This window comes from Nesoenas mayeri, assembly GCF_963082525.1.
Source record: "Nesoenas mayeri genome assembly, chromosome: 28".
NCBI lineage: Eukaryota > Metazoa > Chordata > Aves > Columbiformes > Columbidae > Nesoenas > Nesoenas mayeri.
In genome coordinates this window covers 1120599-1134111 of record NC_137558.1, presented here as the reverse complement: position 1 = coordinate 1134111, position 13513 = coordinate 1120599, and the positions used below count along the sequence as shown (strand labels likewise).

At 48.9% G+C, this 13513-nt stretch overlaps 2 protein-coding genes across 2 annotated transcripts; both read right to left on the bottom strand.

Annotated features, from left to right (window-relative positions):
- Positions 1 to 5221: 5221 nt before the first annotated feature.
- Positions 5222 to 6890, bottom strand: HOXC5 (homeobox C5; the record flags this gene model as incomplete). The annotated part of the gene is given in 3 exon segments (XM_080360615.1): positions 5222 to 5436; positions 6150 to 6399; positions 6401 to 6890. Coding segments are annotated over 3 exon segments (681 nt in total). The 5' UTR covers positions 6617 to 6890.
- Positions 6891 to 9526: 2636 nt separating this feature from the next.
- HOXC6 (homeobox C6) lies at positions 9527 to 11351 on the bottom strand (the record flags this gene model as incomplete). Its single annotated transcript, XM_080360590.1, is given in 5 exon segments — positions 9527 to 9912; positions 9915 to 10001; positions 10004 to 10183; positions 10953 to 11210; positions 11213 to 11351. Coding segments are annotated over 5 exon segments (708 nt in total). The 3' UTR covers positions 9527 to 9868.
- Between the last annotated feature and the right edge of the window lie 2162 nt (positions 11352 to 13513).

The window sequence follows — 13513 nt, the reverse complement described above, 5'->3', positions numbered from 1 at the left end:
GTTCGTGTGTGCGAGGCCTCTCGTGTGCACATGCGCTGGTGATGGGGCGTGCGTGCACCCTCGTGAGCACTTGTGCGCACGTTTGCACGTCCACGTGTGTGCTGGCGTGAGCGTGCACACGCGTGTGCATCACACGCTCGCGTGCCACCCGTGCTCGTGCACACGGTCGTGTTCACGTGTGCGCTCGTGCACGCGTGGGGGTGCGTGTGCACTCTTGGCAGGGGGACACACGACACCCCTCCTGACAGTTCATGTCATGGTGGGAACCTGCAGCCTCTGCTCCCAAACACAAAATATGTGCCCCCCAACCCCGGGATAAATCCCTGGGATGGGGCCTTGTGAGGGGTCACAAAGCTGAGCATCCCCCCCACCCCGAGAACAATAGGGGCCTGGCCATTGTCTGGGAGGGGGTGGGGGTTCCCCGTTGTTTTTTGGGGGACGCGTGGGGGGCACCCTGGGTTGGGGAGGGGGGGGTGAGGTCCCCTCTCCCCCCCCAGCCCTGTCCCAGTGGGTTGCACCCCGTCCTTGTCCCCCCCCTACAACACACCTTGGGCCGCCCCGGGGGTGGGGGGAATCCCTGCGCCTCAAGGTGTCCCCGTGGGGGGGTTTCCCCAGCCCTGGCTGCTGCTCCCGCCGCAGGCGTGACCCCCCACGCGTGACCCCCAAACGCTTCACCAAACATCCCCTGCGAGTCAGACGAGGGGGGGGGGGTCGGTCGGCCCACTTCCCAGAGCCCATTCTCCCCACCGTGGGCCCCCCACGGGTGTCGTGGCCGCGCGGGAGCGCCCCTCCCTCCACACACCTGCCCCGGCCCCTCCCAGCGCCGCCGCTTCCTCCGCGCTCTGTGGAATATTCCCATTTATTCCTTGTATTTTCTTTAATTCCTTTCCCCTCCTCTCTTTGCAAAGCCCAACTTTCCCCAAACACAAATAAACAACCCCGCCCCCCCGAAATAAATCCCCACGCCAAACTGTGTTGAAACTTCAGGCTGTACCCCGGGCGGGGGGCCGGTTGATGGGGAAAGGGGGGGGTTTGCCAGCCGAACCGGTAATATATAGACTTTCTTTGGCCTTATCTCTTCTCCAGCAGCCCTGGGGATGCGAGGAAGGGGGGGAAGCTGAGATTCCTTCCAGATAAGCTCTTTAGTGTTTGCAAAACTCGCATTCCATCTTTAATCGCCCCCCCCCCCCGGCCTTAACACACCCCCCCACGCAGCGAGCGCGATTTTCACCCCGTCGCGCCGTTCCTAGAGAGGTTCAAAATAGGCGAGAAGTGAAAAGGAGTTGAAAAGGAACGCAAACTTACAGGGAAGATGCCGCTCCGGCCGCCGCGCTCGCACTAAGCGCCTTGTCCCACTGTCCCAGCATTAAACAGCTCGAGCAGCTGCGATGGTGGACAGTTAAGATTATATATGATGTAAATATATTGTGGGTTTGTCAGCTCCCCCAAACCATAAAACTTAGTTTAATGACATCACGTGCTCCCTGAGAGCCATTCAGGGCTTTTGCTTAGGGCCATCCACATAAATAACCTTCAAAAGTTTTAAACTACTAAAATCGCATAGAAGCCATGAGTATTTCTGCTAATGTTCTCGGTGAAACTAAAAGAGCGTGGCATTTTTTGGAAAAAAAAAACAAACAAACAAACAAAGTCCTGGATTGATATCTATAGCTATACCTATATCTATAAAAATGGAACTTTGGTTTGTTTGTTGTTTTTCTTTTGGGCCATTTTAAGTTCTCACGGGGTTGACACGGATGACGGGGCAAGGTAAGTCCTTTTCTATTTCCTTCTGGAGGCTTTGGGAAGGGATTTGAGCAGCCGAGAGGGGAAATCAAAAGGTGAATCTCTTCCAAACAGCACCAGCAACAACACCCACCAAACACCCACCAATCCCGAGGAAAACGCCCCAAAAAGAAGAGAGGGATGAGGGGTACAGAGAAACCCCCGGCCCCCCCTCCCCGCGCCGATAATTAATCATAAGTAGCCGCACTCCGCTCCACAGGGTGGAAATGTGCGAGTTGGGAGTGTGAAGTGGGGGGTTTTGGGGTGTTTTGGGGGGATTTTGTGCTACTTTCGCAGACAAAACACGCGTGGGCTCGGAGCTGGTTTAACCCTTGCCAAGCCCGAGCTGCTTTGACAGCTTCCCGCTTCCAAAAAGCAAAGCGGGGAAAGGTGGTGTTAGAGTGCGAAATGTAATCAGAATAAACAATAATAACCCAGAGAGGCCGTAATAATCCCGGTGAGAGGGAGGGGAAGACGTTGCTTAAGAGAAAATTGAACGGAATAACGAGCAATTACCAGCACACGCCAAGAGGGTTTTGTGCCTGAATAGATTCACACAGCATGGGGAGGAAAAGAAGTGGAATAAAGAGAGAAATAGGCAAAAATCAAAGAGCAAAGAGATGATTGGAATCGCTCCAGAGCCCTCCTTGAGATCACCCCAGGCCCCAGAGTGGGGCAGCAAATCAATGTACGAGGCGAGCCTTGGCTTTGCAGTATTTCACTCCAAACCGACGGGGAAACGACAGGAAAAATAACTAAAAGCATTTCAAAAAAAGGAGGATTTTTTTATGCATTGACTGTTAAACGACGGTACAATTAAATATCTTTGCAGCTCTCCACTTGCCAAACAAGCAGAACCCACCATCCACGAATAACCGAGCATCAAATCAAATAATGCCGATGAAAAGCGCGGCCCTGGGCGCTGCCCCATTTGAGCCCGCTGTGCTAATTGTGCCCCCCCCGGGCCGCCCGGAGCCGCTACCGCAAGAGAACTTTTGTTTTGCAGGTTCAGGAAATTGTTCCCTTGTTCCCCATGTGTAAAGGAAATCCTATAAAGTTTTATGGAGCTTATTGGGCTTCTCCCAGCATTTGTTTTCGCCTGTAAATAGCTGCGAAGACACAGGAGGAGCCACCACCGCGTGTCTGGGAGATATAGGTTGAGCCCTATGCAAATAACGTATGGGCAAGCACCACACGTGGGTTGTTTTTTTTTTTCTGGGGGGGGGGCAGCACCCACCCCACCCCCGTGGGTGGAAAGCACGTAGGGACCCTCCATAAAGCCTTTGCTTTTCTTCTTTTTCTCAGCCATATGGTTGGAGGGTATGGAGAAAGTCCATATGGACTCAAGTGTGAGCCTACGGGACGTATAGACACCCCATAGAAGGCGGGTTTCCCACCCAGGGGCAGGGTATTCCCTATCAGGCCCCTCCACCTTAGCAGAGACAGAAAACTATCTATCTATATTTTTTAAAGCCATATTTTTAAAGCCCCATATATATCTATAGTCAAAAAGCCATATATATACTTTAAAGCCATATCTCTATTTTAAAAGTCATATATTCATACTTAAAGCCATATATATATATTCAAAGTCCCATATATATTTTTTAAGCCATACATATATATATTCAAAGTCCCATATATATATTTTAAGCCATATATATATATATTTAAAGCCCAGCTTAAAAAGCCCCCCTTCCCTGGGGGCTGCTCCCCTTTGGGGGTGTACAGCAGGGCCTGGACCCCCCCAACTCCCCAGTAACCCCCCCCATTCCATCCCAGTCACCTCCAGTCAAGCACTGGGAGCTCCTTCCCTCATCCAGGTGCTGCAAGAGGCAGCGGCCGGGAGATTTGGGGGCAAAATCATGTTATTCCGAGTATATATTGGAGAGAGAAGAAGGGAGGAGAGAAAAACAGAGAGAAAAGGTGATTTTAATCCGCTGTTGCTATGAAAATTGCGTCTCCCAGGCGAGGACACCAGCCTGGAATGAAAACCGGAGAGAAATACAGATAAAGAAAGTCGGAGCTGGGACAGGGAGCAGTTCAACCCCTCAGGGCCCAACCAGCGCTTCACCACCAAATTAATACGTTCAAAAAGCACTTTCCCCCCCTTTTCACCACAATCCGGGCGAGACATAAAGCAGCACGTCCCTTTGGGTGTGGGGACAAGGGCACTAAACCAAATCATCCCCCCACCCCTCCGCAAAGCTGCTTTTTTGGCTAAGAAATGGGGATATTTCTCCAAGACTTTGCCGAAGTGGTGGAGGAGCAGAAAGTGGCTCCATGAGCGCAGAAATACCCGCCCGGCGCACCAACTTTTGCATCATTCACCGTTTATTCCATATGACAAAATAGAAGTTTCGCAGGCGAAACAGCAGCTCATCAATATCCCGAGTGTATCACTTGGCGGGGGGGGGGGGGGATATAAAAGAAGTTACTGCGATGGACTGAATTTAGACAGAGATGTACAAATTCCGCTTCGCCTTGGCTTTTTTTTTTGTTTAATATATATCTTAGCATTTAGCAAATCTACATTAATGACGCAACAAATAAATACACAATAATATTTAGTCCTATTTTTCCCTCCCCACACCACCCTCCCCATGCTGCACTTTCCTACCCGAAGGTTTTATAGGAGCCGCTCAAACCGGTGTCCCCCTCCCGTCCCTTTCCCCCCAGTCTATTAATTTCTTCTCTATGCAAATAATAACGAAATGATGCGGCCGAGTCCCAACGCAAAAACGCAAACACACACCAGGGACCCCCCCGCTTCTCTCCGGGGCTTCCAAATTGGATTGGAGGGCTTTCCAAGCCTTTTCCCGACTTGTGTCAGCGCATCTTTCCTGGGCACCCCCAGCGAAGCACATCAGCAATTTCCTTCTCCCATCAGGGCCAGGTTGGGACTTCACAAAACTTACACACTTTGGGGGCTTTTTTTCCCCCTTTTATTTCACTTCTTTTCCTTCTTCACCAGCGTTTTATTTGTGTGGGGTGGTTTTTTTGCCATTTTCCCATGAATATCGCGATTTTTAGCGCTGAGACGACGCGATCCAGCAACCCAGCGGACTATTTTTTCCAAGTCCTTTTGGCGTTGTGACTTATTGATGTTTTCCCCTCTTTCTTCGTGATTCTTTTTCCCCCAAAGAGCGCACAGGTTAGGACACTTAATAACAACCTATAGAGCCATACATTGAATTTTTGCACGAAGCGAACAGCGGGGTGGTGCCTTTTTGTTGTTGTTGCATACTAATAAGAGATCTCCTTTGTCTGAGGGGTTTGTGAGGGTACAGACCAGAGTCCATCCAGCAGCTCCCTCCCCACCCCAAAAATCCAACTTTCCTCAATGTAACTTCCACCAGAAGCGATGGAAAAGAATAATAATAATAACAATTAAAATTAAAAAGCAGGGAACCCCCCAATTCTCCTGCAATCCCACCTAAAGAGCCTCTTTGCTTTTCAACTTGGAATCTTTCTTCCACTTCATCCTGCGGTTCTGGAACCAGATTTTGATCTGTCTCTCGTTGAGGCAGAGGTTGTTGGCGATCTCAATGCGCCTCCGCCGGGTCAGGTATCTGTTAAAATGAAACTCTTTCTCTAGTTCCAGAGTTTGGTAGCGGGTGTAGCTGGTTCGGGAGCGTTTCCCATCCGTTTCTGAGGAGGAGGGGGGGAAATAACATTGTTTTAAAAGGGGGAAGACATTGCATGAAAGCCAAAGCAATTCCGGATGGATTTAATTGTTTTATTAGTATTTTTACTAATGTAAAACCCGATGACAAATCCAGAACACACACAAGTTTCCTGAGGCTCTGGGCACGCAGTAGCCTGAAATCTTCCATTCCCCAACACCTCCGGCCCCCCAAGTCCCCCCCCTTTTCCTTTCTAAAGCCCAGATCAAACGCATGTAGATGAGCCAGAACTGAACCTGTTTCCTCTCGGACAATAAATAAGTGTACAAAGGAAGGAAACATCTTTTCTTGGGGATCTCGTCTCTATTTTCCACCATGGGAAGGCGGAGGGGGAAAATCTTCCCACCTTCGCTTCTGGCGCCTCTTTTCTTTTGAAAGCTCACCCTCCAAGAACATGTGTATTTCAAGTTATTTTTAACCCCCCCTTCCCAAAAAAATGGAATATTGCCTTTTATACACGTTTTGTTTCTATGATCCAATTATGCTGTCATAAATTTGGGCGTATATAGCCTCTAAGCCTTTTAGTGGACAGTTTTACGAGCAATTGATGCCTTAGTCGTAAAATTTACGACCTCAGGTTTTTTATTATTTGCCCCGTATGGCCTATAAAAACCCAAGGCAAAAAAAAAAAAAAATATAAAGGGGAAAAAGAAGAAATCAAGAAGTGAAAGTTTTTACCATGGCTCATGTGTAGTTTGGTCATCCAGGGGTAAATTTGTGGAGGTTGTTGCTGCTGCAGTTGTGGTTCTCCTTGTTGTGCTGTTTGCACGGGTTCAGCTTTGATTTCACCCGAGCTCTTAGATCTCTCCTCCAACGGCGGCTTAACGCTCTTCTGCCTGTAAATCCCGGGATTTAGGGCTCCTTGCTCTAAAGGATGCCCTGAAGAACCCATGACCGTGCAGGGAGGTCGCTGGGGGTTCGCTGGGGGGGGTCGCAGCCATGTCCAAGCCGTTGAGGGAGTTGGTGGCCCCGGAGGAGGAGGAGGAGGAGGAGGGGAGGGTGATGCTCAGATCCAAACCAGCGTAGCGGTACCTGGGGGGTGCTGGAACCTCGGGCACACTTCCATAATTTCCATAACTTTGCATGGCATAGGCAGGAACGGGGGGATTTTGCTTATAAAAGGAATTGGCGACGTAAGAACTCATGGCGGAGGAGGGGAGGAAAAAGAAAGGGGGGGGGGGGGAAGAAATTTGGGGAGGGGGATTTATTTCCTTTTATTTCTTTTTTTTTTTGTTTCCTTATTTCTTCTTTCTTTTCCCTATTATTTCTTCCTTTTTTTTTTTCCTTTTTTTTTTTCTTTCCTTCTTTCCCCCCCTCTTTTTTTTTTTTCTTTTTTCTATTTATTTTCCCCCCCAACCTCTTTGATTAGGGTGATTTGTGGCCCTTTGAAGTTCAGGGGGTGGGGTGTGCGTGTGTAGGGGGGGGGGGGGGTGCGTTTTGTTCCTCCTAAAGTGCAGAATTTATAGGTAGGGGGGATTCTTCTGTCTTCTTCTTTTCATTTCCCCCCCACCCCTATACGCTCTGCCCAAATATGGGATATTTAAGTGGCATCACGTGAAGGCGCCGGCCACTCATCAATTTGCCTTGATGACCCCGGGGCGGGTAATTGATGGGCGCCCGCGGAAGGCGCCGGGGGTGCGCGGGGGGGTGCGCGGGGCGGAGCGCTGGCGGAGCGCTCCGCGGGACGGCGAGGCGGCAGCGGCACCTAGTGCTGCTCCGCGGCAGCGCAACCGCCGCTCCGCACCCCCCCCCCGACCCCGCTCCGCCCCCGCGGAGGAAAAAGGGCGCAGCGAGCGCATTTTTTTTTAATAATTTTTAAATCCTTGCGCGCATTTTTTTTTTACGCCCTTCACGCCCCCAAAATCACAGTTCGGCCAATAGATTAAAATAAAAGTGATTTTAATTTTTTTAACAGATTTTTTAAATTCTCTTTTCACTGAAGGCGAAACTCGCAGCAGCATCCGCATCACTTTGAATTCCTTTTTAAAATGTATCTTCTAAGCGCACGCAGATTTAATTTTGGTGGACGGAAACGCATTCCCCGCGTTGTTTGCCGAGGTTTGGAGCGCGGAGGCGGTCGGGGAAGCTCCTGAGCCCTCTGCAGAGGCAGCTCCTCCAATGCGCCAAAGTTTACATTCCTGTTACCTTTCCCCCCCACTTTTTTTTGGCTCAATTTATTGCTGCCAGGAGCCTGGATCTTCCTCGTCTGCTGGAGAAACCAGCCCCTCTCTTCAAAGGGCGCGGGCGAAGGGGAAATAAAGACCTTCAGATCTGAAATTCCAGCCTTTCCTTGTCCTCTGGAGTAGAGGGGGGGGGGCGCCCCCTTTTCCCCCCCCAGCCCCATTTCGGGCTTTGCTTTCCTGAGCGCTTCTTCTTCTTCTTCTTGCTTTATTTTTTTAATATATAGATATATATTAACTCCGTCTCCATTCAGCAGCCTGAGAAACGCCTTGAGTGCGCTGGGTGCTCCATGTCGCTTTCCTTCTCCCTATAGGCGCCGAATTATCTGTGTGTGGTTGCGGATTTACGTTTATATTTATGTTTGGGGCTGGGTTTTCCTTTGTTTTTTGGCAATCCCAAGCGGTTTACACCCAGGGAGCCTCCCGCTCCCCTGGCCAGGTCGTTACCCTCTTGCAAAACACTTTTGGCTCCTGATGCTGTTTCCTTGTTTCCTTTCGCTTTATTTTTTAAACTCTAGCTTATTTTGGGGGGGGGCTTTCCTGCGCCTTGCAATAAAAAATCGCCTGCATATCGCACATTCCACGCTGCAGACGAGCAAAGGGTGGACTGGAAAATAACCCTCCCCAGGCTCTTTTGGTTGTTGTGGGGTGGTTTTTTGTTTGGTTGGGGTTATTTTTCTGGTTATCCAAAACCAACTCCTGATTGTTTCATTTAAAAAATACATATATATATAAGTCGGAGGGGACTAAGCTGCTTCTCATCCCTGGTTAAGCGCGACCTGCAGTGAATATTAGAGCAAAGAGGCGAGAGAAATGCAGCTCCTTTTATCCAGCCTTTGCAATGGGGTCTCCAAGCCCCGCGATCCGCAGCAGCGTTTGTTTCGCAGCGTTACATCCACCATTTCCGTCCTCCTAAGGATGAGTTTGAGGAGAAAAGCGGCTCCCCCCCCACCCCGGAAAGCTTTATTGGGTCGCAATAAGCCGGGGGAGGGCTGGGGGGGGTTGGTCCCTTCCGCAGAGCTGGGGGGGTTCTCAGCTGTGGAGAGCTCAAATTAAATCAAAATGATAATAAAACCAGCGGAACCTTTGACCTGGTGTTTGACTGAGGAGGGTGCAATAAGAAATATATACTGTTTTGAACTTTGGAAATGCATTTTTAATCATGAAGCGAGAGGTATGGCATAGATTCCTGATGCCACCGAACAATACAGTAACAAGACTAATTCAAGGAGACAAAGCAAAATGTAATTATTTCCCCCCCCCTCCCTATTTTTTTGGATACTCTTGAATGGGAGAGGTACGAAGGAGGGAGAGAAAGGAGAGAGGGAGCTGATTCTCAGGAACAACACACAAGATAAGTGAACTTTCTAACAGGCTGTTACCAACACGAAACGTTTCGACTGAAGCTCAGAGGCCATTCTATAAACTTTAAAAATAATATTCAGTTTTTATTAAATACTCAACATAGTCCTCTGGACCTTTATACATGAGAGGGTGTAACACAAGGTTGGGTTATTTTTTTTTTAGGGTTTTTTCTTTTCCTTTTCTACCGCTATAGAACTCCATTCACTTGATACTGTGGAACATTACAGTGCTAAACATAAATATAAATACAGGTACCACAAACACAGTTAAAAATATTCACACAGAAACTGTCACAGTTTGTCGTATGCAGTGATGAGCCCAGGTAGCTGCTTAAATACAAGGAGGATGCTCTTGGAAATGCGATATTTAGGAGCTTTCTCAGGGAAGAAAATCAGTTTTGCACCGGGGGGGGAAGAGCTGCTCTGGCTGGGGGGGGGGGAAGAGGCGTCAACCCGGCACAGGGGAGGGTGGGTGCCCAATTTTTTTGGGGGGGAGGGTGGAGGCGGAGGGATAAGGAGGAAGGAGGGGAGTGTGCGGCTTGGAACAGTCTTATCCCCGAGTTAGATAAATAGGCGATGGATGCGTGTGCGGGGGGCTGGGGGGGTCACTGGGTAGAGCACAGGGAGGGGGGGGGGGCTGTGTAGCGATGCCCACATTTCCACTTAAACCTTATTATTTTGACCCCCCCTCCAATTTATTGTTTTAATTATTATTATTATTTAAAATTATTATTTTTTTTTTAATTATTATTATTTTTTAACGTAGCCAAAACATTGTGCCGGTGATAAATACGGGTCGGGGAGGGGGGGTCTGGGAGGCGGGGGGGGTGTTTGCCGCCGAGCTGTCACTTTTTCACTCCTTCTGCTTCTCCTCCTCTGTCTCTTCTCGCTTCTCCCCTCCTTGGCCAAGCTGTCGGCGGCGGCGGCGGCCGTTCCCCCCCCCGCTCCGGAAAGGGTCGAACTCAAATTACTCTCTTTTTTCCATTCATCCTTCGGTTTTGGAACCAGATTTTGATCTGCCGCTCCGTCAGGCACAGAGCGTTGGCGATCTCGATCCGCCTCCGCCGGGTCAGGTACCGGTTGAAGTGAAATTCTTTCTCCAGCTCCAAGGTTTGATAACGGGAATAAATCTGACGCCCCCGCCGGCGATCGGCCCCGTAGCCCACTCCTAAGGATGCCGAGAAAACACAGACTAAAAATCGTCAGCTCGCTAAGAACGCGGAAAATGAAAGGGTTGCGGGGTGTGTGGGGGGGGTGCAGCAACACCCCGCACCCGCGCAACCCCCTCCGCCCCCGCGCAACCCCGCGCTCCTCCTCCCCCACCCTCCATCCCCGGCCTCCTGCCCCCTCCCCACCCCATGCAAAAATACATTAAATAAAATAACTCTATTTTTTTAATATATATATATATATTATAAAAATTAAATGAACCTTGGGCGCGCAGCGTTTTCTCCCGGGTCATTTTCTCCCGGGATGCTGCTCCCCGCCCCCCACCTCCCACCACCCCCCGCCTTTGCTTTTTCCCACATTATTTCTGCCAATTGGAGGATTTGGGGGAGCCGGGGGAGGGGGGGGAAGTGGGAGCTTCCCCCAAGCCCTCTCGGTGCGGGGAAACCCGCCACCGCAGCACTTCCCCGCACCCGTCATTAAAACTTGTTTTTACCCCGGTAATATTTTGTGCTTAACTCCCGAGCAGAGCTCGCTGCACTTTATTATCGATATTTTACACTCTCGAAGTCTTTTAATTAGAAAGAGCATAACAAGCCATATTTGCTTGCAACAACTTAACAAATAAAAGGCCTGTAGCTGCAACTGTGAAGGAGCTATATTATTGTTTTTATGGGGCCATAAAAAGTCGCTCAGCCTGTTCTGCTAGGGAGAAGGTCGTAAAGATGGTTCAGTTTATTTAATTTATATCTCCGAGCTGTAAAACTTACCACTGTGGGAGTTCATACGCTGCATCCATGGGTATATTTGAATGCTAGTTTTTTGTTCTTGCGAAGTGTTCCTGTTTTGGTCACTGGTAAAATCCTGTGCGATTGATGTCTGTGTATTATGTCCCATAGAATTTTGCCTGCAGCTAGAAAGCATGTCTTTTTCTTGGTAAAAAGCATTAGATCCATAGTCATAAGGTCCTCGGCTGGAGCTAAACACAACATTATCTTGCGGTGAATAAAAAGGAGAAGAATAAATCCGTTTTGAGCAACGGCTGCTCCATAAGTAGAAAAATGCCTGACAGGGTCATAGGCAGTTGAATTGAGGGCTACGTTGGGAAGCACCTCTTGGCCACTGGTGAGATGGCAGGATAAAGATGGGTTTGTAAAATAGGAATTCATATCCTCCTCTATACCTGGCTGTGTGATTTCTTTAATATTTATTTCTGTCTCCAGTTTGTAGTCTGAACTAGATTGTTATAAGGGAAGGCTCTGCTCCAGGACAGACAAAATGACAAAGTCAGCTGACCCGGGGGGAGCCAATGGGGAGGCGGGTGTCAAAAAGGGAAAAAAATTGCTTTTGCTTCTGTTGATTCCCTAGTTGAAACTAAGTGGGCATGGAAAGTAAGTCTTGCACCCCCCGAACCCCCCCCCCAGCACCCCCGGGGTGCGCTGGGTGCGCTGGGAGCGCTGCCGGAGCCGGGACTGGGGGGGGCCGCGGGGGGGGGGTCCTGCGTGGGGAGGCAGCTGCGCCGGGAGGGGGTGGCACCAATTTCTTAAGCCAGGCTTAACTTTTCCTTCCCCCCCCCCATTCCTTCCCCCCCCCCACCCCCAAGCCCCCCCCTTTTGCTGCTAATGAGCTTTGGAAGCACCGTCTGTGTGTCTGTGCGTTATGTTGCTTGTGTTTTGTTTTGTATGTGCGTGTGGGTGATTTTTTTGGAGAACTGTTTGCTTAATATCTTGTAATAAAATAGCTCAGAATTCACAGTAATAAATCTCAGATGTCCACAGAATATTAAGCCATAAATTACCCTCTTTTTTTTTTCCACACCCCCCCCCCCCCCCCTTTCCTTCTTGTTCTCATGTAGCATTGGTCAATATTATGGAATCAAATGGTTGTGTTCCTGATGAGAAAAATATTACATAAAGAGAGAGGGGGGGGAAAAAAATGGCGACTTCTGAATTGCTAAACGTGTTTCAGAGCCTTCCCAAATTATGTCCTGGGGAGGAAAGAGGGGGAAAAAGAGACACCCAGAAAGCAACACCCAACATTGCAAACTCACGTTAGGCTGGAAGTTGGATTTCTCCTCTAGTTTGACGTTTCTCCCCTCCAAGGTTTTCCCATTTTCAGTGCTAGGGGATATTTACATTTGCAACAACAGCAGAAAGGGGAAAGAAATAGGGAAGAAAACTAAAAACCCAAGAGGATTTGGAGTTGGAATGGGGCGTCTGGGCTGGAGACGCAACCTCGTGTTGGTGTTTGCAGCAATTTAGAGTTGCAGATATTTACAGCTGATTGGGAAACTTCTCCTGCCAAATATTTAGTTAGATGAAAAGAGGGATTATATCCTATCTTCTCTGGGTAGATTGCACCTAGAACTAATTGAAATGAAGGCAGCTAATCTCATTTTAATTTCAATCTAGAGCCATAAATTGCCCCTGAAATGTAAAACATACCTGCTGATCTGTAAATATTGCGAGGTGTCTTTATCATCCTGCTGGCCTCGCTGTTTAAAATCCAATGCTGGCAGGGAACCCCCGGCCTCCTCTGCCTGGGTGTGTTGTGTTGAGTGGGGTTGTTTGCAAACCCCTCCATCGTGTCCACGTTTGGATTCGAATCGTGAGGGTGTGGGGTGCTGGGGGAGAGGAAGCTTTGTGGGTGCACCCCTCCAAAACTGAGACCATTTGTTTGTCTTGCCCTCAATCAATAGAATTAATTCCTTTTTTTTTTTTTTTAAAGCGATGTATCCCTACAAGATTTTAGCTGACAAAGAAGGCTTGGGGGGGTGTATATTTTTTTCCCCAGCTATAACAGGAAACCCGGATGCCAACGGATTTTTATGCTCTTTTTCCTCTGTGTAACAAAGCAAAGTAATCAATGGTAGCAATAAAACCATAAACGAGACTACAACTGACAAAAAAAAAAGCAGCAGCTCGTGTATTCATCTTCTATAACGTTAAAGCTTCCCCCTGAGTGTCACTAGGGGGGAAAAATCAAGTTTCGAACCAAAAAGGAGGGTGCTGGGAGGGTGCACCATGTTCTTTAGCTGCTGGACCCTGGGGGGAGCGCACCTAAGGCTGCCCAACTTGGTACAGGCACCCAGCCCCATGGCCATGGGGAGCATTTCCAGGCGTGTGTCCCCCCCCTCTCCAAAAGAAAAAGCCAACTTCAGGTTGCTTTCGTTTCCCTTTTTTTCTCCCCATGGGGATTTCTGGAATGACAGAAAAAAAAAAAACCCAAAAAACAAAAAAAGGGCGAAAATCAAGGGAATTAGGCAAGAAATGTGATTATTTTGGGGTATTTTTGATTTTTTGATGGTTTTTTTTTTCCCCACCTTCTGCTG